At 35.5% G+C, this 25,442-nt stretch overlaps 2 protein-coding genes across 2 annotated transcripts; both read left to right on the forward strand.

Moving 5' to 3' along the window:
• Window positions 1–1,556: 1,556 nt before the first annotated feature.
• Window positions 1,557–17,426, forward strand: inpp5d (inositol polyphosphate-5-phosphatase D). The gene is made up of 27 exons (XM_058779961.1): window positions 1,557–1,894; window positions 2,580–2,643; window positions 4,689–4,824; window positions 5,108–5,273; window positions 5,370–5,510; window positions 5,619–5,709; window positions 6,263–6,340; window positions 6,433–6,510; window positions 7,554–7,677; window positions 8,048–8,154; window positions 8,323–8,425; window positions 9,809–10,005; window positions 10,195–10,312; window positions 10,433–10,529; window positions 10,633–10,771; window positions 12,162–12,270; window positions 13,686–13,774; window positions 13,883–13,964; window positions 14,059–14,148; window positions 14,267–14,377; window positions 14,525–14,604; window positions 14,686–14,773; window positions 14,973–15,119; window positions 15,237–15,300; window positions 15,406–15,612; window positions 16,420–16,856; window positions 17,059–17,426. The coding sequence occupies exons 1-27, from the start codon at window positions 1,755–1,757 to the stop codon at window positions 17,109–17,111; spliced, it is 3,336 nt and encodes a 1,111-aa protein (XP_058635944.1). The 5' UTR covers window positions 1,557–1,754; the 3' UTR covers window positions 17,112–17,426.
• A 2,156-nt stretch (window positions 17,427–19,582) lies between these two features.
• Window positions 19,583–21,915, forward strand: smx5. Its single transcript, XM_058779232.1, has 5 exons — window positions 19,583–19,668; window positions 20,110–20,177; window positions 20,264–20,294; window positions 20,381–20,440; window positions 20,678–21,915. Exons 1-5 carry the CDS (start codon window positions 19,666–19,668, stop codon window positions 20,801–20,803), a joined length of 288 nt encoding a protein of 95 aa, XP_058635215.1. The 5' UTR covers window positions 19,583–19,665; the 3' UTR covers window positions 20,804–21,915.
• The last annotated feature ends 3,527 nt before the right edge of the window (window positions 21,916–25,442 follow it).

The following is a 25,442-nucleotide window of genomic DNA, read 5'->3' on the forward strand; positions in this document are numbered from 1 at the left end:
CATAACACTTGACTTTTTTGAGTGTCATCGCATGTGACTTCTGCTAATGACAATAGGCAGAATCTTGTGAAAACGTACGTTATCTACAGAATGCATCGCACACGCTCTGTCCCACCACACTGTGGCCGTCACCGCTGAGCTCTTATTGACAGCAGAACATGACCGCTTTCTTTTACGGCTGTGTGCATGCAAAAAAGACGCAAGATGGAAACCACCAGGCTAAAGCGAGACTGTGGCACTATTCAGGTTCTCTTTCACATCATGTGACTCAAACTGTGAGCTGTCAGCAGATTATTTTCTCTCTCTGTCTGAGTCTCTCTGACTTTGCTTCTCTTTCCTCATATTTGTGCAAGGTTTCCTGTCCATTAACGTAACAGGGCATCTTCACGGAGGGGGAGGGGTTTCAAAACAAGTGTAGCAGAAAGTTTACACTGCTCTTTTCCATTCACTGTGAAATTAGAAGTTTACCAGGAGTTGTCAAACTCCAAAAATGTCAAAATGCACCAGAAAAGTAGGCCATATGAATGTGGATCTTCTGAGGCTAAATTATGCAATAGCTTTGCAACAATAAAAAGCCAAAATTAAAGATGCTATTCATTGTTAATCTTTCCCCCATGCAGTTCTCAAACCTCATTCATGTTTATGTATATTCGAACATGGCACATCAAACCCAGGTTTAAGTCTGTGATGCCATGTTTTTGTTTTGTTTTCGTTCCTTTTCTCATGTGTCTTACGTTTGCATGGAAAAGAGCAGCGTGAACATCTTACTTAACATCTCCTTTTGTGTTTGATGACTAAATGATGACATAATTTTCATTTTGGAGGAACTGTTCCTAAAAAGGCAGCTTTGTTCCTTATCTACCCCTAAAATGTGCAAATTAGTACCTTGGGGTAGTAATATGTATCTTTAAGGGACTACTTTTTACATTTTAAGGTACTGCCTAAGTGACAAGCTGTTTTACCCCTAAAGGTACAATTACATTTTTTTTTTCTTTTTTTTTTTTCTCCGAGAGTGTATTACCGTATTAAGCGTACACCTGCAGTAAAAGGGAACTTGCTCCATCACGTCATGTTTACTGAACTTTCATATTCTTGTACCATCAACGCACATCTTATATAAACACAAATGCTGACGCATAACTGAAGATGTTACAAGTGTGCTCCAAAAGTCACTTCCCTTTCAGGACCAGTGGTTTCGTCAAAAAGATAAATTCATAATCTCTCAACAGAGCCTTTCACACTGTAAATGTTTATCTACATTTCTCTACTTTACATAATGGCCATTAAGTAGACACTTGCATTGGTTGTCCTCTTCACAGTTTCGGTTAGCAGGGTCAATCATTGATGTTGTACGAAATAACGTACTGAAAACTCCTACAATACCACATGCCCCTTTTTCATCTCTTTCGTGGTGAAAAAAAAGGTGTTAGGGCCGTGTGAACAAGCCTTCTGTTCGGCCTCCTCTCTTGCTCACTCTCTGTGAGTTTTTAAACTCTGTGTGCACAGAATGAGGAAGTTCACCCTTGTGTTTGTGGCAGCTTCCTTTTTGCAGCTTTCGCCCCTCTAACAGGAAGAGAGAGAAAGAGCGAGCCTAGAGCCAGACAGAGCAGGAGCGCCTATCAGTTCTAACAACGCCATGAAACAAACCGTGAGACTCTGAAGGTGGCCTCATGTTGATCTGCTCTTGAAAACTTGCCGGGGACAAAATAACCTGGGTGTCTTCAGACTGAGGAAGGGAAAAGTCTTTGGAAAGGATGTTTCCTCAACAGCCATGGTACCATGGCAATATCACTCGGTCTACAGCAGAGGACCTCCTCTCCAAAGCAGGCAAGGATGGGAGCTTCCTCCTGCGGGACAGCGAATCCATACAGGGAGCTTATGCCCTCTGTGTTTTGTGAGTATTGCTGCTGTTCGTCTCAGATGAAGGGGCATGTATGTTGTCAGTAAAATTGTCGATGAAAGTTTTGGATCTTTAAGTGTGTTCAAGTAGGTATGCATTTTAAATTTGCAGTGTTGGATCATTTGCATTGAGTCGGTCATAAATGCATAATTTCAAACATGCTCAGTTTTGCAGTGCTGACTATACAACCGTATTTGAATATATATAAACATGAAGGCTTTTGAAATCAAGTATTTTAGAAATGGCTTCCTTCTTCCTACTTTGGGTGCATATTGTCAAATTAATTACCAGGTAATATGTTACTACATATAAACTCTTTCCAAAAACTCTATTATAGTTGTTGGTATCAATATACAAAACAGAGGCCTATTTGTTTGTAAACTGACCTCAGTTTCCTTGTATGTGAGTTCAGGTGAAGTGTTTTGCAAATGTTTCTTTAAATTATGCAGTAAAAAGAAGTTTGCATTTATGTCCAGTGTGATTCCTTGTACAGTGAAATATAGTAACAAACAGTGTTGACTGAGACTGAAGGAAGTTGGCAAGGGGTTTCCCATAATTGCCTCTTTCTGCAGAATGCCCCGTTTGACTGTTTATGTTCACTTTGTGATGTATATATGATATGTTATTCTTGCATTATTTATGTTGCAGCTATGCAAATGACCTTCTCATTCTTTTGCAGGTACCAAAACTGTGTGTATACCTACAGAATACTACCAAACGAGGATAAAAAACTATCAGTCCAGGTAAGAAATTCTCCATTTTGTACCTGGTGGAAGTTGCTGACACCTGGTGTTTCATTGGCTTGAAGTGTCCTGCAGTAGCTCTGCTTTCATACCTGCGCAGACAGATGTTGCGTGCTCTGGAAGACTATTCTGAGCACTGAGGAACTTCTGCTTGTGACGTCAAGTATTCGAAAGTTGCCAGAACGATGTGTTTAGTTGTTTTAGTGAATATATAAAGCTTTTATGATGGTGCCGAAAAGTATTTGGACATTTTTGAAGCATAACTCACAGTTAAAATGATGCAATTTCATACACTGAGTACAAAATATCAATCCAAGTGGCATCTGCAAATATCTAGAGATTTTCTCAAATCTAAATTCACGATTAACCCATCGTTCCGCTCAATTTTACTAGTAAACCACAGGTGTGCTTCATCACCTCTATGTTCTATTAAATTCTGACAACTGGAAAATGTTCGCATTTTGTTGTTTATTTAGTTGGAAGTTTCTTTTTTTGAATGTTTTGCTTAAGAAAAGTGTGTTTCATTCAAATAAATGCCTAGGTTTTATTGCAATGAAATTCATACGTTTTTTAATTTGATTTAAATTTTCAGTATTTTATTGGTATTTATTATTAATTTATTTGAATTATTTGAATCTTTCTGCAACACCATTCATTTCCTGGTTGCGCTAAAAAATGAAAAAATAATCCAATAAAACCACAAAGAGCAAGAAGTGCTAATTATGTGTTGTGCTCATAGTCTGCTGGTCACTTGACAAAACACTGTCCGTCTTTATGACTAGTTGCATAGAACATCTGGCATCCTACAAGACATTTACTATCTTGTGCTTGGTAATGAATGTGTGACCTTGTGACAGTTGGCTCTTCAGCTGCCGAAGACCCCCGAGAGCGTTGTGTAGCTTGTCTGTCAAGCTAGTATCTATTATGTCCACTGCATTAAAGCAAGCATTGGTGACTGTACAGCTGCAAAACCAATTGGTGTTTTTATTCGAGCTGTTATACTCGTGACATACAAAATAGTGAAAGCAAAATGGGTGACCTTTGACTATAATTTGCATTGTTTTCTATCAGTGTTACATTTCGAAGTAACCTGCACTCAAGGGACGGGGCTAAACCGAAAACTGTAGAGTTGTACAATGCCCTTCAATGTCTTTTTACCACAGTTCTTCCTCTTTCAAGCCTGCGTTGCAGCACTGGCTCAGTTTTAAATTATCCATCAGCGTGGGTGTTAAGCAAGCCACAGGGTTCCTCTTGCACCCCGCCTTGAATGGAAAGTTTAAAAAAAAGTGTCATATTATTGAATTAGATTTGATAAATTCAATTTAAATACACCATTTGGGCTGACATTAAACCGTAGTATGAGAATGTGGGTGGTTTTCATGCTACGATTACGCTTGTCACTTGTTGTCAGTCGGACATCTTGTGATTGGCCATGCTAAGATGGATGATGTTTCAATTATTTTGTGCGCAGTATTAAAAAACGCTGCCATTTTCCCAAACGTTTCTTCCTAGCCAAATATATGACTATGAAGACACTTTCATATTACAGTTAGGGACTGTAAGCTTTGATTGGTTTACCGAAGACAAAGTATGTACTATATATGTGCTTAATTTTGATACTGTGTGGTTTTCCACATCAAATACCAATTATTAGATCATTGTTTTTGGTATTTGTTGTTACTATGTATCAAATTGCAAATAATTGGTGAAAACATTTGCTTAGCATCAAGACGTACTGTAAGTCAAATCAGGTGACTAAGAGCTTATACTCCAAAGTCCTGTGAAAACAGTGGCTTATAAAACCTACTTGGCACCAACTGAGCACTTTTTTTTTTTAGAGAAGCCATGCAAAATGAAGAAATGCAATGTACCGCTATTTGTTTCTGACAAAGGAAGAGCGACTAAGAGAGGCACTGGAAGTATTACTGAGGGTGTTGTGCATGTTTAAGCAAATAAGGAGTTTGTATATCGTAAAAAGGCCATAGATTTGGTATATCTTGTTCAGTCTTCAGAATAGCAGATCTTTCGTGTTCATCTTCTTGCAGGCATCAGAGGGTGTTCCTATTCGGTTCTTCTCTGTGCTGCCAGATCTGGTGGAGGCATATTATAAGGAGAACATGGGTCTGGTCACACATCTTCAGTATGCTGTGCAGAAAGAGGAGGAGCCGGAGGAGGAACCAGGTAAGTGAATCACAATAAGCTTTGACCATAGGTTCATGTGTTTCGAATTTTCGAATTGAATTTTTTCATTACTAATTATATCATTATATTTTTATTAGAAATTATTATTATTGCCTTAGCATAACAGTTGAAAAGTTTGATTAAAGATTGAATTCATGGCTTTTTTTTCATTATTCGTCATAATTTTTTGACCCGGTTGTATGTTTGGAGACTATTTCACAGTAAATGTAAGCTTTGAATTACATTTTTTTTCATTCATTTGGTCAAATCTCCATTTCCACAGAGCCAGTTAGTTTGCCGCCTCAGTTGCCACCGAGGAATATCACAACTAATGAATGTAAAGACAGCCATAGTGACTCGTCCAGAGGAACCGATAGGGGAACTGAGCTTGCCCGCACCTCCATCTCAGACACCTATTTCCAGCGTTTGCAGCAAATCGACATATCAAAGTACACAATTTATCTTTCTTACTTTATTCAGTGCAATTTCTTGTTAGTTAGTAGCATTGTCCTGGCGTGTTAATGATTTTGATGTTTGATATCCAGTCTACCAGAGGACCATCAGAAGGCCATCCAGGAGTATTTCCGCACTTCTGTGTGTCTGGATGCAGAGCAGGTGCAGAATGGCAACCCGACTCTGCCCCAGTTTAAAAAACTCACACAGAGTATCTGCAAAAACCTAAACAGGTACAAATAGTCTGAAAAATATATCTTGAAACACCTGGATGCCCTTATGAATTTAATCCATTGTGTATTTAATCAACTTTCACTGACATTCCTTCTATTTTTTTGTAGTGAAATTGCCCGCACACTTCCGAGTCTCGAGGCACTGCAGAAAGTTTGGGATCAACCGCTGTCTCCTGGAGCTGGGAGACTAAGGAGTCAGGTCAGTAAGAATGAGTCAAACTAGGAAGTGTTGTTCCTCATTTCAAATTTCCACCCTCCTGAAGTGACAGTAGATTCTTTAAGTCTCTGTGTAAAAATATAAAGTATTTACAGGACAAAAAAAAAAAAAGGGAGATAAGAAAATGCAATTAATTTGATAAAAACAACAACAACAAAAACATTTGATTTAATGCAAAACTTTTTGTGTGTGTGTGTCAGATACCTTGCAATAACAATACTTTTTATAATTGACTTTTTACTGATTTACACAATTTAGAGGTAAATACTAGATTTCAAAATAAGTTTTATTTGTAGCTGATAAATATTTGAATATTACATCCAATTTTGAGACACATTGCTCAATAAACCATTAAGTTACAGACGTTAGAACTAAACAAAGTATTACAACACACTGCCATTTCTCCTACAGACAAGTAAAGAAATCAAACAATCAAATACTGTATATATATATAAAAAAAAATGATTTTAGTTAATTTTATTTGATTCCCCCCAAATTTCTAAAAATATATCTGTTGGTTTTACTTCTTTTTCAGCATTCTGGAGATGCAAATCAGTCTGTGGCTTTCAAACTGGAGCAACTGACTAAGCTTATATATTCAATAGAAGACAAGGTACCACTGTTCTTTGTTTATGGATCACAGCAAATTCAACAATATTCCTATTGGAAACTTTATTGTAGACTAACATCACATCTTATTAACAGACCAAGAATGCTGTGTTTGAATCTGTGGGATATGATGGAGGGCACAGGAAGTCACTTATTCCTCCTGTGACATTCGAAGTAAGAAAGTCAATTCAACAATATTTATTAAATATAAAGGAATTGAGTTGTTTAGTAGATTAACACAAGTATATACAGTGTATATACCGTATTGTCCCGAATATAAGAGGACCCTGATTATAAGACGACCCCCCTTTTTCCAGATGTACCTGTTGTAAAAAGGCTTTTTGAAAACCAAATCTTGTTTTTTTTTTCTTCTCTCTCTGTAAAACAGATTTATTCTTAAATTATTTTCATATTGCATATTTTTCCAATTCTAATTTTTGTTTTGAAAGTATGGTAAATACTGGTCAAATGTACCAAAATTTTGATATACCATTGAAATAACAGGTAGCCCATCTGAATTATATAAGAATTAGGCTATCCAACTCATAGTAGCCTACCAAAATGTTATTATCAGTAGACGTGAAATCTTATTGTAGTCTTCAAATCTGGGTACTGTCTTATGTTTTAAAATCACTTACAGAGGAAGTTTGGTCCCATCAGGCTAACATGACAGTCACGATCATGCTGCTGTAAGCTTTTCTTTTTCCTTTGTTTTCATTCGCGATCTTTACAACACACAGTACATTACATATTTTATGGCACACTCGTTTTATGCGTTTTTGTCGCCACCTATTGTTGTGGGTGTATTACTGACATGTCAAAGTCTAGACCCTGAATATAAGACGAACGCGTTTTTTCAGATGTATTTCCAAGGAAAAACATCGTCTTATATTCGGGTCAATACGGTATATGTTGTTTGATCACTGTTCGTATTTAAAGTGAAAGCCATAACCTGTGACCTCCTTCCTGCTCCTCGTAATGATGTCATAAAAATGAAAGCAGCAGACGTTTTCACTGCTGCTGCTTTGCTCTCCAAAACCACATGCAAATTAGAAAGAGTCTAGTTTGCCTATGTGCTAGATAAGCAATGACGTTTGGGTTGGTTGCCTCCGCACACAGTCATCATAGAGAACCTTTGTAACACTATTTTAGCAACAACAGAAATGATGCACTTCGTTTGGCTGATGTGTTTTTATTGTCCTTTTCTGTGCTAACAGGTAAAATGCGACTCCCTTGGTATTTCAAACAAAATGTACCTCAAAGTAGATGTGGAAGGCGGGAAGGTTTACTTCAAGAAGTCCAAAGATGGACCTGAGGACAAATATTTTGTGCACAATAAAAGTACGCTGAACCATTCCATCACTAATACAAGCACACACAATTGAATTGAATGACAATGTTTCAGTATTGACGAGTCAGCAGAGCTTTATTGCAAAATAAACCTTGATAGGAAGATTGGAACTCAGACACAAAGTGGTCCTCATCCTGAAGGCCTGCGATAATGTGCATTATTTGAACTTATTTCATTATGTAAGACAAAAGAAATCACAGAGAAACAATGGTTTCAAGAGACAGGCACAATTGTCACATATACAACTTAGTGATGGTCAACAATCAGAATCTAGTATTCCTGAGAGCTGTGTAACCAAAATGTGTGAAATCACCTTATTAACCAATAAATGATGGGAACATGCCGAATTCTTAATTTCAGTCTTGCAGCTGGTGAAGTCACAGAAGATGCACAACAGACTAGTACTGGTGGTAGAGACAGAGAAGGAAAAAACTCAGCGCAAAGACTTTGTCTTTGATGATACAAAGGTAAAAATCCTACTGCTAATGTTACACTAGTGATGAAAAGTTTTCAGATGGAAGTTTTGTAGGCAGCCACAAAAATGAACAATGTGAGCCAAAATATACTGTTTCCATATTTTTCGTGTTTTTAATGTGACCTTGTGTGTAACTGTGTATCTCCAAACACATTTTTAGAAAAGAGAAGGCTTCTGCCAGCTTCTACAGCAGATGAAGAACAAGCACTCAGGAAAACCTGAGCCAGATATGATCACCATTTTTGTTGGCACCTGGAACATGGGTAAGATACATTTAGCCAACCTTTACATTTATTTAGTCCAAAAAAGCTTCTTGAATTCTCCTCAATTCAGACTATTTTTGAAGCTGACGCACAAGACAAAAGTGCTGTTACACTGTTTTTTTTTTCTTTTCTCACTAGCCTACCCTTGTGAAAAAAAAGAAGCATATTTTTTTAAAACGTATTTATTACACTGTACAAAAAAAAAAAGTTGAGTCAACTTAAAATTTTAAGGCAACCAGCTTCAGCAAATTTTGGAGTTTTCTCAACTTTTCGTTTTAAGTTTATACAACAAAAATTTGAGAATCTCCCACAAAAATAAGTTGAGCAAACTCAAAAATTTGCTGAAGTTGGTAAAAATATATTTTTTAAGTTCGCTCAACTTTTTTTTTTTTTTTCACAGTGTACAGAAATAATATGCTTTAAAAGAACACAGTTAAACTAACTAAATGTAATGTTTTTAGACACTTAATGGCATGTTATTTACAAAGAAAAAAAATTATTATAGTTTAAGGTTATGATAAATACAATGAGCCGACTGCTTTTTTGACCAACTTAAATTGTCTTTGAAATATAATTGTGTACTATTGAACTATTAGTAAAAGTGTACTATTGAATGTACTGAAAATCATGTATGGTAAACTAAAATAAACTTTAATTGTGTTCATTTCTAAGTTATGTCATGTATTTAAATATTTGTAATTATATAGTTGCAAGTTGGTACATTTAAAATATATTAACTATAAATGTAATATCAAATAACACACTACAGTTAAAATTATAATCAAGTACTTTACAAGTGTACTTTTTGACAAAGCATGACAAAATGTACTTTAAAATACTACTTTTAATTCGACATTTTTGCAAAGTAGACTTTTTAAACGCGTACACAAGTGTGTTACAAAACAGTCATGATAGTGTAGTCTTTGAAGTACACTTAAGTGGCCTTTAATTTTATTAATATTGTATTACCTGCAAATACAGGTTTATTTTTGGTTGCACTTTATTTTAAGGTGTCCTTGTTACAGTGTAATTATACATTTAAGTACTGAGTAATATTAATTGACTACATGTACTTACTATATGGTTAGGGTTAGGATTAGGGTTTGGTTTAGATTTACTTACATGTAATTATTCATAATTTATTGTTATTATAATAGTAAGTACATGTAGCGTGTAACAAGGACACCTTAAAATAAAGTGTTACCATTTTTTAAACACACTTTTAAGATTTGAAGTCCAGTATTAATGAAGAGTAGGCCTTGTATAATATGCTTCTTCCCTTTATTTTCAAGTCCTGACATTTGTATGGTATAAAATATGAAGTTTACAGTAACTAGAGATGAAATGAACTGTGAATTTAAGTGAAGTGAATTGTCTATTTAGGAAATGCGAATCCACCACAGAACATCACTTCTTGGTTCCAGTCAAAGGGTCAGGGAAAAACCCACGATGACACAGCCAATCAAATCCCGCATGATATCTATGTGATTGGGACACAGGAGGACCCGCTGGGAGAGAAGGATTGGATAGAAACAGTTAGGGGAGCCCTTAGAGATATAACCAACATTAGCTTCAAACAAGTAAGTGACACAAAACCCAACATGAAGGCTTTCAGGTCCCTTATGTTGTTTGCATATTATGCTAGATCATTCTTTTTTTTTTCTCTCAGTGGAGAAATGCTATGCAATGAATATCTATTTTATGTAAATATGTTGAATGACCTAGCATATAAGCCAAATGATGACAGCTGTGTGTTTGGTTTTTAACAGATAGCCACTCAGACACTGTGGAGTATAAGGATTGTGGTTCTAACCAAGCCGGAACACGAGAACCGCTTCTCGCACGTCTTCAGTGACAGTGTTAAGACTGGCATAGCTAATGCTCTGGGTTTGTTTAAAGCTTTTTTCCTTAAAAAAAAAAAATGATTAGGAATCATAGAAAACTAGCGGTGTGCTGCTCTTCCTTGTACATAAAAAGCTGATTGTGAGTGTATGTGTGTGTTTACAGGGAATAAAGGAGCAGTGGGGGTGTCTTTTATGTTTAATAGAACCTCATTTGGGTTCGTCAACAGTCACCTGACCTCAGGAAGCGAAAAGAAGCTGAGGTAAGCCACAACCCAAAAACATGTTTGTGTTGCAAATGAGACATTGACATATAATGCACAAGAATAATAAATAATTACTAACGTATTACTGTACCTTTTCTAGACGAAACCAGAACTATGTTAGTATTCTGCGTTTTCTGAATCTGGGAGATAAGAAAGTTAATCCTTTTGACATCACACATCGCTTCACACACCTCTTCTGGCTGGGGGATCTGAATTATAGGGTTGACTTACCAGCACAGGTAGGTTCAAATGAATGTGCATCACACTTTAAAAACATGCAAAATATTTAAAACGTGCAACATGCTCGAGTATATTTACAGAGAATAAAACATGCAAATTATTTAGAACATGCAATTTGCTTGAGTACATGCTGCACTGTTAAAAAAAAGAAAAATAAATTGAGCCAAATTGCATGTTGTAAATAATTTGCATGTTTTATTCTCTGTAAATATACTCGAGCATGTTGCACGTTTTAAATATTTTGCATGTTTGTATTTTTTTCCCTGTAAATGAATATACTCAAATGTTACAGGTTTAAAAAAAAATAAAATAATAATAATTATTTTCTTTTTGTATATATCAAAGTGATATAAAAAAAAAACGTATTTAAATTATTTTAATGCCTGTCAAATGCAAACAGAAAAATTATCTGTTTTCTGTTTTGTTTCAGATACTAATAATAAGTCTCTGTTTTGTTTTATCAGAAAAGTAATTCATGCTATAAAACAAAGGACTTGATATCAAGTTGACATGTCCTTTTGTGTTTACTGATTCTTTTATAATTATGTTTGCTTATATTTTGTGCTGTCAAATGATTAATCGCGATTAATCGCATTCAAAATAAAAGTTTTAATGACATGATATATCTGTGTGTACTGTGTATATTTATTATGTATATATAAATACACACACATACAGTATATATTTTGAAAATATTTACATGTATATATTTATATTCATATAATTTATATTATATATAAATATATTTAATATGTAAACGTAACATATTTTTCTTAAATATATATATATATATATATATATATATATATATATATATATATATATATATATATATATATATGCATAGGTGTGTATTTATATGTAAATAATAAATATACACAGTACACACACACATACTGTGTAAACAAACTTTCATTTTGGATGCGATTAATTGCGATTAATCGTTTGTCAGCACTACTTATATTATGAGCTCATATGAATTGAAAGACAACATGGAATACTTGTACTTTTACAAATTCATTTGTCACACCACAAGACCATTTATAATGGTCTAGTGGAGATATTTTTTCTATATTTCCACTGCAATTCATTTTTAATTCATATGAACAAGTGCCTTTAGGTTAAAGAAAAGAAAGCAGTCCAACAAAAATATACAAATCCCTGCTAAAGCTGGCAAATCTGATTTTAATACAATGTTTTTAAACGTTATGCATCAGCTACCCACATTATGATGCTTTGAGGCATAAGCTGCCTTTGTGGTTTAGAGAGCGTAGTTGTATTCAGAGCAGGCAGTTCCTCTATTAAGACCAGAGCTGTCACGTACAGCAGCTCCTAACATCAACTGACAGGAAAAGACAGAACTTTTGCATAGTTGTTTGCTTTTTGCAGGAAGCTGAGAACATTGTAATGAAGATCAAACAGCAGCAGTATCAGGAACTCCTGGCCAGAGATCAGCTGAACATAGAAAGGGAAGATGAAAAGGTCTTCTTAGACTACGGTGAGAGCACTTGTGCATGATGTTAACCTGTTCATTATAATTTCCACTATAAATTTTGACAGACTTTGATTACTCAACTACAAGGTTACTCAGTGTCATTCTTAGGTAGTCCTAGCCAAAACTCACACATTTAGTTGAGCCAATGTTGCTATGTCTGGCCAGTCAGAGAAACCGAGCAGTGTTGAAATTTCCAGAGCCACAGTGTTTACACTTCCACCTATGAATTGCTCACTTAGCATTTCTCTGCAGAGATGGGATGGAATCGGGGAGTATTTTAAGTATTTAAGTATCAAATTTAAAAATAAAAAAAAATCACAAACATCAACTCAGAACCAGTTTTTGAAGTTTAGGACCACATGCTGTTTACTGGGGGTTTACTAACTGTAATCCAAACCATTCTTTGAGGATTTATTTATTTATTCATTCATTCATTTATTTGATAGTGTGTATTATCTTCTTGCCTTTCCAGTGGGGCTAAGCACACCAAATTATCTACCAAAATTAGAAGGAACATACACTAGTTTGGGGTCAGTAAAATGTTTTTGAAAGAATTCTCTTATGCACACGAAGACTGCATTTATTTAATCAAAAATACAGTAAAAACAGTAATATTGAGAAATAGCATTACAATTCAAAATAACTTTTTCCTATTTTAATATATTTTAAGATGTAATTTATTCCTGTGATGGTAAAGGTTGATTTTCAGCAGCCATTACCCCAATCTTCAGTGTCACATGATCCTTCATAAATTATTCTAATATGCTGATTCAGTCCAAGAAGTATTTATTATTATTATCAATTTTGAAAACGGTTGTTGGCACCGATAGCCTTGTTGGCAGTGTGCTGACGTACAGTGCCGTTACGTTGTGTTCAAATCCTGACTCGAGGATCTGTCCTGTCCTGTCATAATTAAGGCAAAAATGCCAAAAATAAATCTTAAAAAAAAAAAGAAAAAGTTAGAAAACAGTTGTGCTGCTTAATATTTTGTGGAAACGATAATTCTTATACATTTATTTTATAAATCTTGTGTAGGGTTAGGGTTAGGGTTATCACGAAAAAAATGCAAAAACGTCCAAAAATATAAATATAAAAATATCCTACTGACCCCAAAATTTTTAACTACAGAGTAGAGATATGGGTATTTATGGTATATATGCCACAAGGGCATATTATGCCACATTTGATGTAGCTTGTAAGCTTGATGTTTGTATGCCATTGCACTACTTTTTAAATGTTTTTTTTATATGTAAATGTGCTAGATGGATGTCTAGCCACCTACTTCTCTTTTAACATCGACTTTCAGCATCTTCATTTTCATTTTTGACTTCCCCCCCCATTTTTCCATTCCGCATGTTTTGTTCTCAAGACCACGTGCCATCATTTTTAATCCTTGTTTCGTATGTTTTATTTTGCAGTGGAGGAGGAGATAACATTTGCCCCCACTTATCGTTTCGAGAGAGAGACACGGGAGAAATATGCCTACACTAAAGCTAAAGCCACAGGGGTACAGTGTGAAAGCCATAATCCATGTCAACAACCTTTTGAAAGTTGTATTTGTTTTTAATTTAATGATGAAAATTCTCTTTACATAAATATTCAATCTCACAAACAGACAAAATACAACTTGCCTTCATGGTGTGATCGTGTGCTTCGCAAGTCTTACCCTATGGCGCATGTGGTTTGCAACTCATATGGTTAGTTCATTTAATATAGAAAGTTCCAAGTTCCAGTAAACTATTGACACAGTTAAAACGTTACATTAACCAACATTACCTTTTGACATTTCAGGATGCACTAATGACATCATGACAAGTGACCATTCCCCTGTATTTGCCACATTTGACGTTGGTGTGACTTCTCAGTTTGTCTCCAAAAATGGTATGATCTTGAAAATATTTCACTTTGAAAACAGTCCCTCCTTTAGATATAGAACTGTTACATCCTGCCAACTGTCTTGTGCTGTCGCACTTACAAATTTTTTTTTTGCTCTTTGCAGATCTCTCAAAGGATGCTCAGGGTGCTATAAAAATCATGAACTGCGTGGCTGTTCTTTTGACTAAATCAAAGACCAAGTTCTTCATCGAGTATCACTCAAGCTGCTTGGAGAGTGAGGAGCTATAGCCATTATACTTTCAATTATTATATCATAAATGATCACAAATCATTTGAACCTCCCACTTTGTTTTTTGTAAGATCACATGAGCTACTGCAAAAAGAGAACAGTGAAGTTAAATACTTCCAATTCATTTTCTAGAATTTGTAAAGAGTCCTGAAGGAGAAAACCAAGAGAACACAGAGGGCTCGATAAAAGTACGATTTAGCGGACAAGTTGAGGTAAAAACCTTGTTTGATAAAACACATACATTTAAAGCTCAGCCACCACGTTTACATTATCTTTGTGAAATTGCTTTGCAGCTCACGCCCATCATTGCAGACCCAGAATACCTCCTTGATCAGCACATTCTAATCTGCATTAAATCTACAGACTGTGATGAGTCATATGGTATGTTTACCTAAAATGTGTGAATTTATATGCTTGTAATTTGAGCTGACCAATAGCTCTCATTATTGCTCATTGGTTTTCCATGGTTAACCTAATTTGTGTTTATAAACATTAAACTACCTATATCCACTACCTTTCAAAAGTTTGAAAGGTAGTGGATATAGTCTATATAATCAATCACGCTGTGCTCTGTCTGTAGGTGAGGGTTGTGTGGCTCTGCGTTCCGCTGAAAGCTCTTACACTGAGTTCTGTATCAAACTCACACATCACGGTGAGAGAACAGGTCGGCTAACAGGTGGCATTCAACTTCCCAAATCTGATGGAAAACAGACAGAGAAGCTGTATGGTGAGTACACACTTTGTTTCTCTACTGCAGAGCCAGTTCAAAATTGTGCTATAATGCTTTCCTCCCCGATTATCGAGGCTGTGTTCCTTTCCTCAAGATTATGTTTCTTTATTCTAGATTTCATCAAAGTCGGAGATGACCCAGGAGCTGGTAAAGGCAAATCAGGAGATAATACCAAAATGTAAAATATTTTAATCTTCCCTCTTTTTTTTTACTTGGACATTCTTCACAAAGTTTAGATTTGATTATGTTTGTACAAATAAATAACTTTGACATTCTTTGACAGGTCTTCTTCAGTCCTCGCCACTGATATTAGTAACCCCAGTTATATGGGTGTAGGCTATAAGAACAATAACCAGGCAGACAGGAGCAACATTATGCCCCCAAGAACAGGGCCATCCTCAAAAGACTTGACGCATGGCAATCTCTCCCCAAAAAAGAGTAGTTATGACCATGGTACATCCAGCCCAACTACAAAGACATCCAACCCTATGTAAGTATTCACCATATTTTTAATGTCAGAGCACATGCAGACATTTGTAACATGAATGTGCAAGGCGTCCAGTGTCATTTGCTTCCAGTTATTTTTAGCAGTACAAAACAGCTTGATATTGCAAACTTGTATTTCTTATCATATTATTTTAATGCATTGTCGTAATTGTAAACATAATGGTTTTGCCGTTGTTAAACCTTTAGTTATTTATCTACAGTATAGTGGCTAATGAATTGGAAATCTGACATTCACAGAAAATAGCTTACTTGAAAAAAGTATGTGTGTGTGTATATATATATATATATATATACATACATACATATTTTTATCTCCTTTATCTCATCAATAGATTCTTTATGTCATCTGACAAATGTTTTTGATTTAGACAAATATAGCAAAGGTTATCTTTGCCATTATGTAGCACTCACTTTAAGTTAATAATTAAAAACACTTAGTTTAATAACACTGTAACACAACACACATAATACACAAAACTAATAACACAATTTTTTTTTATTTCTTAGTAAAAATAGTATAGAATTTTAATGTCTTTTAATAAAAACAAAACAAAACAAACAAACACAATTTTAATAATACATCCCTAATATTTTTTATACATTTAAATAATTGTTTATACAATTTTCTGTCCATTTGAATTTTATAATGTTGATCTCTTACTAATACCAATTTAAAAAAGATTATTTTTTGATGACTGCTTGTTATAAGAAGAGCTGACTGTTTGCATCTTTTAAAGGGATTATAGATTGATCAACTAAATTCAATTTTTGTGGTTATTTTTGGTTTTAGATCCGAGGATGGGCAGCCTCCAGAGATGTTTGACAATCCCCTTTATGGCTCAATGAGTTCATCACGAGGAAATAAGGACCATCTCCCTCCTCCAGATGCTCACTTCTCCTTCCCCAAAACAGACCTTGATGCTGACCGCCAGCACCCTGTTCCAACCCCTCGCCTCCGCTCTTTCACCTGTTCAGAAACCAAACCCCAGTCATCATCAGCCACAAACACCATGAGCAGTGGTCTACAACCGCAGAACATCACCAAGAAGCCAGTGGTGCCTTCTCGCTCTGAAGGGGGCATGATTGGGCCTAATAGACCTCCGGTGCCTATGAAGTCTCGCCCTGGTCAGCCACAAGAGCTTCAACCAAAGCCCAGAGACTACAGAGACAGCTCTGAGCTTCCATCCAAGTTACGGCAACAAACCAGACAAGGCCAACCCAAAGACGGTATGATAACTACAGTATATTCTCCACATTCATTCTTTGTGGAAAACAGTAGATCAGGGGTTTCGAAACTCATCGGCCAACTGACAGCGAGCTGCAAGGGCTGTGTTGATTAAAATGTTTTGAAATAATGTATATTTGTAAAATTTGCCTTGATATTTCATATTTATTTAAATACCTTTCAATTGCAATTGTCTGTCCTCAGGGCATCATGAGACACAACATCCACAACTGAAGATGGGTCGGCCATTAAAATGATTTTCTACTGATGTGGCAGTGCTGGTGTGAGCTTCATATCGGATACTTGAGACTCTGTAGTACTGGGCATAAGACATAAGCTTCTTTATCTCTGAGTACTAAAATGAATAAATGTATAAACGATATCCAAATTTGGATATTGAATTTAAAATGATGAATGTTTCACAGTTTGAATGTCACTGCATATAGTCATACATAGAGCAATCATTTCTATCAGCTTCTGTTTAAACATTTCATGTTTCTTAAAACATTTTTATTAAAGAGAGAAGAGTGAACAGTTGTAATCGTATAATAAAACCAAGTGTTGTACAGTCATTTTTTTTGTCACATATTTCCATTTTTCCATCATGTTTTACAATATATGGCATTGCAGAGCTTATATTGTAAATAGAACAAGTAATGAGTCTTGCTTCTCCGATTCAAATTAGACCAACCTTACGAAAAAGAAGTTTATTCACGTGTGCTATTAGTAGGCTATACTTCTTTTAAACTAAAAAAAAAAAAAATAGGAAAGTATACTTTGTCTACTTTTATGTGCTTCTCAGAAATGGGCTTTTTGTACTTTTTAGAAATATACCTAAAATGGCATTTAAGTATACTTGACATACTTAGAAAAAAATCGAAATATATTTGAGCTATACTTGTGCTCCTAGAATCCGTGTTTTAATTGTTATACGGTAGAGGGCGCTAGTACACATCTTCTGTACAGAATTTCCAATAAAACACAAGTGAAGAAGAAACCAAAACAACAGATGCTTCCACATGTAATCTAACATGCTCATCAGACATAAAACAGCATCAAAACTGTGTAAGGTTATGGAATAAAATGTCAACCGATGAAGAGGAAATAATGACTGTCAAACTTTGGGGTGTTGATCGACTCCATCTACGTTTTGATTATCATTCTGAATCCAATTCATAATCTTTTTTCAGCTTTTTGTTAAATGTTATTTCTTTATTTTTTTTATTTATGAAACTTACCCACATTCAAGTGTTTAGAAAAAGAATGCATGAAGCTAGAATAAAATGTTGCTGTTTACAAGCAGACACTCTGTTCTTTCTTTTTATGTTGTGAATGTTCAGATATTCATATAACAAAATATATACAAATTAATACCTAATAGGGACATAGTAGTATACTTAAAGTATGATGTAAAGCTCACTTAAATTTTTTTACGAGTCAGTATAAAACTACTAAACTAGTAGTTTACTGAGACTATACTTCAAAGTGTACTAAAAATGCTACTACATGTATTTAATTAGTAAACTATCAGTATACCTATAAGTTCACTTTTAGTATAATTGTAGTACAAGCTAAAAACATTGATGTAAACTAGTTGTGTACTCAAAGTTTAATACTTAAAGTATACTTAAAAGTAGACTTTTATATACTAGAAAGTGGGCCAATTTAGTCCCAAGGAGTACTGAAATAGTACACTTACAAGTATACTACTAGTACACTGATATTTGTATACTTACTACATAAAGTATACTTAAAAATATCCTTGAACTTTACTTAAGTATACTTAATAAAATAAACTTGAAGGAAACAACTTTTTGGTAAGGGAATATAGCATCACATACATCACCAAAATAAATAATAATAATAATAAATTAAATAAATACACAAAGTTAGGACTAGTGCTGAAGAAAACGGAACTACATGTAACATTATATTGTAAGGCAGGGGTGTCAAACTCAGTTCCTGGAGGGCCACAGCCCTGCAGAATTTAGTTCCAACCCTGCTCCAACTCACATACCATATAGTTTTCAAGTAAGCCTTAATGACTTGGCCTAATAGTTAGAGAGTCGGATGAACGTAGTGAATGTGCAGTGCTCTCTCCACCTCCAATACCACGACTGAAGTGCCCTTGAGCAAGGCCCCGAACCCCCAACTGCTCCCTGGGCGCCGCAGCATATATGGTTGCCCACTGCTCTGGGTGTGTGTTCTTTGCTGTGTGTGTGTCCACTTTGGAGGTGTTAAATGCAGAGCACAAATTCTGAGTATGGATCATCACCATACTTTGCCTCACGTCACTTCACTGGATCATGCGTGTTTAATTAGGGTTGCATCCATGAGGCCCTCCAGGAACAGAGTTTGACACTCCTGTTGTAAGGCATAACTAAGAAGTTTATGCAACTACTGGACGAAAGTTAGTAATATTGGCCGTGCTTTTTTATTATTTGCCTCCATCTGCTGGTGAAAGGGTGAATTACCAGAGATTCTTGCTATTAAAGTAGGGGCCTATAGGCCGACGGGATGTAAAGCCGTGTGGACACAGTGAAAGTTCATTTTCTCTCATTCATTTTGTTATTTTTTTAAAATGTTTTTATTTAAAAAATATATATAATTTATAAGATATTTTTCGTAAATAGACTATTTCCTGTTCCGTATTTGTATGGCATTTTCCGCGATGCGTACAGATGACGCAGTCCTTCCTCCACCAATGGGAGCGTTAAATCTTCATTTGTCTAGCCAATAGAAGCACGAAGTGAAGAACCCGGCAGCTCTCTTTGATGACGTATGTGATCAGAAGCACAAAACCGCGTGAAAATGGTAAGTGTTGTTATTTAGCAATAACAAATAGTGCTTTCCGTTAAAAAAAGAAGCAATTTTGTAGTGCAATATTTAAAACGTATAACTGTTTACTGCACACCACACCACTGTTGGTGAGGAATTAATAATGGCAGCAGCCTGCTAACGGCTAACTTGTCCAATCGCAAACAATTTTTATTGATATTCTTTTAATTAAATTTTAAATCGACACCGGATATTTCTTATTACCTTGGTATTTCTGTTTTCGAATAGAGTAACCTTAATTAAGAGCCAGTGTAAACTGCTTTTGGTGTAAGTCATACAATTAGATGGCTTCGCTCGTTGTGTATAACGTTGTACTGTATCTCACATCTTAAATCATATTTTCATATCGTTTGATCAACTTTTATTCTTATATCAGGCCTTAATTTGAATGTAACATTCAAACATTTAATCCCTCAGCTCTTCTACTCGTTCTTCAAGTCCTTGGTTGGCAAAGATGTTGTGGTGGAGCTCAAAAATGACTTGAGGTAAGCACTTTGCTTTTAATATATCACGTCCTTTTAAAATATAGCATGTGCACGTGCAATTTATAATCTCGATGTCAATTTTGCAGCATCTGTGGAACATTACACTCGGTTGATCAGGTATGGCTGCACATTCCACTTTATTGAAATATAATCAAATATTGAATGAATTTCAGTTTAAATTTAAACGTGTTCTCCCTTCACAGTATCTGAACATCAAACTGACAGATATCAGTGTCACTGATCCAGAGAAATATCCGCACATGGTGAGAACTTGTAAAGTGTGTTCTTTGTTATAGATAAGGAAGTGTGTATACTATTTAAACCCTGATCACTCAACAGATTGATAAAGAGAAGTAAAACTTAAATAGCAGAAAAGAACACTTGTTCTGTGCCTAGAACCTCAGCCACTCGAGTCTGTCATGTATGAAATGTCAGAACAGATGAACGCCTTCAGAAGAACAATGTCTATATATGACTGTTTATTATTGTTTTTCTTTTAGTTGTCGGTGAAGAACTGCTTTATCCGTGGATCAGTAGTGCGATATGTTCAGCTTCCTGCGGATGAAGTGGACACACAGCTGCTACAGGATGCTGCACGCAAAGAAGCTATGCAACAGAAACAATAATGTGTTTAAATTTGAGAATAGTTTTTTTTTTTTTTTTTTGTGGGACTGTTCACAAGCATCATCTGTGGAGCCTTGTAGATTAAATGCTTTTTTTCCTACCTGAAAATTTGATGTAAAGTTTTGATCTTTTTTTTTTTTCCTAGATATTCATTTACCTCTGTTGTCATGAGGCCCATTACTGAGAGGGAATGACTTTGAGTTATTAGTGGTTTTGTACTTTTAATAATGTTTGGAAGGTTCTGTATTGCATCCGAATGACTTTTTAGTTAAGTTCTTCGACCTACTACTAATACAGGAATAAAGTATTTTCTTCCACGGTCTACTTTTTGTTATTTTAGTTCAACCATTGAAAACGTTTACTGACTGACTGCGTTCAAATTCGCATACTGTCTGAGTAAATACTTCTGTTGAATATGTAATTATTTTACAGGTGTTAAAAAAGAATGTTTCATATCATGGGTCTCCAACCCTGCTCCTGGTGAACTCCCATCCTGAGTTCTGCTTCAGCCTCAATCAAACACACACAAAACATGTTGAAGAGCCCAGGGTTACTTGATAATTACAGACAGGTTTGAGCTGAAGTCTGCAGGAAGGTAGCTCACCAGGCACAGGGTTAGAGACCACTAATATAAAACTTTTTTTTTTTTTTTAACAGGCGTAAATTATTAGTTTTAAGTCATATGAATGTAACCTGGATGTATGATGTATATCATGTGACAAACCAGTGTCGCTTGCATTGCTTCACTTTCCATTCACAAATCCTCTCTTGTGGCCTCATGCAATAGTTAAGTGTCCATCGTATGTGCACTTCAGAATCTTGCTGGAGATTACTTTTTAACCACTCCTTTTATGAATACTTTGAATTTGGACGTTCCACTTTCTCACATACATTTTTTGGCCTACTATATATAGTAGGGAAGTATGTGATTTTGGATGCAGCCAAAGCATATGTTGCACAGCTTAAAATGTTTATATACAAGTTAAGACGGGGGTGCCCAACCCTGTTCCTGGAGATCTACCTTCCTGCAGAGTTCAGCTCCAGCCCTGATCAAACACAACTGAACCAACTAATTAGGGTCTGAAGGAGCACTTGGTAATTACAGACAGGTGTGTTTGATCAGGGTTGGAACTGAACTCTGCAGGAAGATAGATCTCCAGGATCAGGTTGGGCACCCTGCAAAGGTGTAGGAACAGTGTGTATGACTTGTTAAATATGGGTGGGACACTTTTCCCCGGTTTCACAGACTAAAATGTAAGTCTGGGCTGTTTCAACTGAAAGAAACTTGCACTGATTGATCTTGAAATGTGTTAGTGCCTTTGTTTTGTCTCAAGATGAATATCAGCAATGTTTTTTGTAAGGCATGATTATAAAAATTACTTTAATGCCCTAATTGAACTATTTTTAGTCTTTATTTTTCCTTAGTGCAGTGTAGAGTTCTGTAACCATTTTAAATGGTTAGAAGCTATTTGGCATTGTGCTTTAAAACAATGAAACATCATAAGATTTAATTTTTAAATAATTTATTCAAATTATTGAGTCATTCATCTTTTTCACTATATATTTACAGTGTTTTAAAAGGTGTCCTTAAAAGTACCCCTGGGGGCAGTGGATAAGATTTCTTTTATGACATTTCTTGCTATCAACTAGTTTCTAACTAAAACTGAAGCATACTGTATTTGACACACGCACAAAACAAATAAACAAACAAAAAAACAAAACAAACGAATGCAATATTTGGCAGTAGCAGAGCGTTGCTTCATAAAAGTTTATTGTTTGTAGAAATAATAATAAAAAAATTTAACGGTCTCAAATTATATAATTTTAGCATGTTAATGTTATGAGCAGCCAATAACAAAGTGCCCTAGGATTTGCTCATTAGCTCACCAATGAACTTAAAATTTCAAATTGCTATCAGCCGTTTGTTGATTTTCCATTCGAGGCCTTACTGACACTCTCGCAGGTTTACGTTTACGTTTAAAACGATACGGAGTTTAATGAGAATGGTAGGTGTTGTTTTTCTTCTTTTCATAACAGAGTTTATGGTTCTTACAAAACTCGGCGTGACCTTAGAAAGCGTTTTGACGTTCCACGTCATTTCGAGTTCAGAACGCGCCCGTGATATCCACAAAGATGCGTTTGGCAACATTTTATTACGACTACATTTGTTTGTTCGTGTTTTTCAGTAAGTTTTATTACAATTACTACCCTGTGGCATTCGAAAAGTACTATGGGTGACTACTTAAGTCATGAATTGGGGTCGGTTTTGATTTCTGATATACCGAAAGAATACCAGACAGGTTCCAATCTTGCTAGTCTGTGTTTTCAGGAGAAATACATGAATGAGAGCTTTGACATAGATGAGTGTTGCTCTGAGCTGCACCATGGCAAAGTAAGTTTATAGATGGATAAGGAAGTTGGTCAATTATTTAATGATTATCAAAGTTTAAGTTTTACGTTCCTTGTATTGATGGCCTATTGCTTTGTCAATTAGAAGGACGAACGCATTGCCAAGAGTTCTGCTCTAAACTCCATACTCAAAGAGCTGTTAGATGAAAAGGTAGTGTTTTCTAAATAAAATGGCTTTCTTTTTTTCTTTTTCTTCTTTTTTTTTCTCTTCAGTGATCCATTTTTTTCCCTCTCTTGTTTTTTAGATTTCTACTCAGAGGAACAATCATTGGATACTTGGCCCTGAGGACCTCAATGATACTCTTGTTTATGATTTTGAGATTGAAGAAGCGGCCTGAGCTTTGTATTAATGCCTACATGGTGTTGCTTTCACATGTGAATAAATTCTGCAGGTGAAAGTGTAGTTTTTAAAAATTGCATCAGCTAAGAGTAACTTGTAAATAAAGTGTGTGTATATATATATTTACATACTGTGTAAAAATGTGTGTGTTTGTGAGGTCCTCATTATTCAAAAATGTTCTCACTGATATAGTGAAACCTGTTGAACCAATAGTGAGCTTAAGTAGCTCTTAAGTTTAGAAGCCCTGATTAACATAGTGTAACAAACAGGTGTTTATGTAGGCCTACACCATATTTTAGGGGTAAATTTGTACTTTGATGTGACCAAACCGGCAAAACTAATATTCAGGGATGTTCTTATTTGTAAAAAACGGTATAAATTTGCAAGAACACTTTCAGTTATGGTTAGGTATAGCTATGGTATACGGTATATGAAAATAGTTTATTGAATGGAAAAATTAAATATATCCAAGTAAATGTGTGTGAATCAGATTTTGCCTATCAGGGGTCACCAAACTTGGTCCTGGAGGGCCGGTGTCCTAATCTCACACACCTGAACCAGCTAATCAAGGTCACTTGAAATGTCCAGGCAGGTGTGTTTAGGCAAGTGTGGTGATGCCTGGCCTATATTGTTAGGAGACTTTTGTCCCCACAGAGAAAACTTGTACAAACAATTTGAAAATGTGGAGATGGTAGAAAAATGTTTGTTGCACTCTGAGCTATATTGTTGCATTTTTGTGTTATATTGGTTTTGAAAAAGGAAGCAAAAGAATCTCAGACCTGTTCCAGAGTAACACAACAGGATCTGATACTTTTTATGGTTTGTAATGCAGTTTTCTGATCCCTCCTCCCAACCCCTCAGAATGGCTTTTATGTTGCAGACTTGTGCTATATGGCCTTGTTAAACTGATTAATAACTTTTAGATGGATAATGATGTCTTCAGTCTGTATAACACTATACAGTAATGCAGGGTCACCAGACTAAGCTCCAACTTGCCTAAACACACCTGCATGGAAGTTTCAAGTATACTGAAACTTCAGGTGTGTTTGATTAGGGTTGGAGCTAAACTCTGCGGGACATTGGCCCTCCAGGACCAAGTTTGGTGACCCGTGCAGTAATGGTTCTATAATGTGCACACTGTAAGTCTGAGCATTATTTGTGCAGTCAAAATCATTTTGGCCAATGGTTTAAATGTCAGCATGTTGAAGCGATGTACATCTGGTTGTTGTGTAGATGGTTCAGTTTGTCACCTGTTGACTACGTGAATTAGTAGTACCTGTATAAAATAAAGCAAATCTCAATGAAAACTCTGTAGCTGAACTGTTCTGGGGCGTGTTTCCCAAAACCAACTATGGTCCCAAGTTCTGTCATTACCAATAGAGTTCGATGGAACTTACCACCATAGTTAGCAAACGCACCCCTGTTGTGTTGAACTGTGGTTCATTCTTTCTTCGTGATACTCCAGTCCTGTTTAAGGAATTGATACAACAGAGGTATGGAGCTTCCAGTGTTGCTTTTCACTACCCCAGCTTGTGGTGATTTGGTTCCCTGCTTTTTATCTCGACTCTCTAACAATTCTGCTATTGTTGTAACGTGCAAGCCTTCCCATAATGCTAAGCTTAATATAACAATTCTGCCATTGTTGTAATATGCAAGCCTTCCTATGCTGCTAAATCTATCTTATCTTATCTTATCTATCTATCTATCTATCTATCTATCTATCCTTAGTGCTATCAAATGATTAAGCACATCCAAAATAAAAGTTTTTGTTTAAATAATGTATCTGTACTGTTTATTTATTATGTGTATATATAAATACGTTGTTGTATATATAAATGTTACTATATTGATACATTTTTACTTAAATACATGCATGTGTTTGTATTTATATA

Source organism: Onychostoma macrolepis, chromosome 06 (assembly GCF_012432095.1).
Source record: "Onychostoma macrolepis isolate SWU-2019 chromosome 06, ASM1243209v1, whole genome shotgun sequence".
NCBI lineage: Eukaryota > Metazoa > Chordata > Actinopteri > Cypriniformes > Cyprinidae > Onychostoma > Onychostoma macrolepis.

Excerpts from the sequence above, each read along its gene's own strand:
- inpp5d (XM_058779961.1), top strand. The coding sequence starts at position 1,755 with ATGTTTCCTCAACAGCCATGGTACCATGGCAATATCACTCGGTCTACA. Across the intron at positions 10,006-10,194 it reads CCAACATTAGCTTCAAACAA|ATAGCCACTCAGACACTGTG; the intron begins GTAAGTGACACA and ends GGTTTTTAACAG. Across the intron at positions 13,775-13,882 it reads CTAAAGCTAAAGCCACAGGG|ACAAAATACAACTTGCCTTC; the intron begins GTACAGTGTGAA and ends TCTCACAAACAG.
- smx5 (XM_058779232.1), top strand. Across the intron at positions 20,295-20,380 it reads CATTACACTCGGTTGATCAG|TATCTGAACATCAAACTGAC; the intron begins GTATGGCTGCAC and ends CTCCCTTCACAG. Across the intron at positions 20,441-20,677 it reads CAGAGAAATATCCGCACATG|TTGTCGGTGAAGAACTGCTT; the intron begins GTGAGAACTTGT and ends TTTTTCTTTTAG.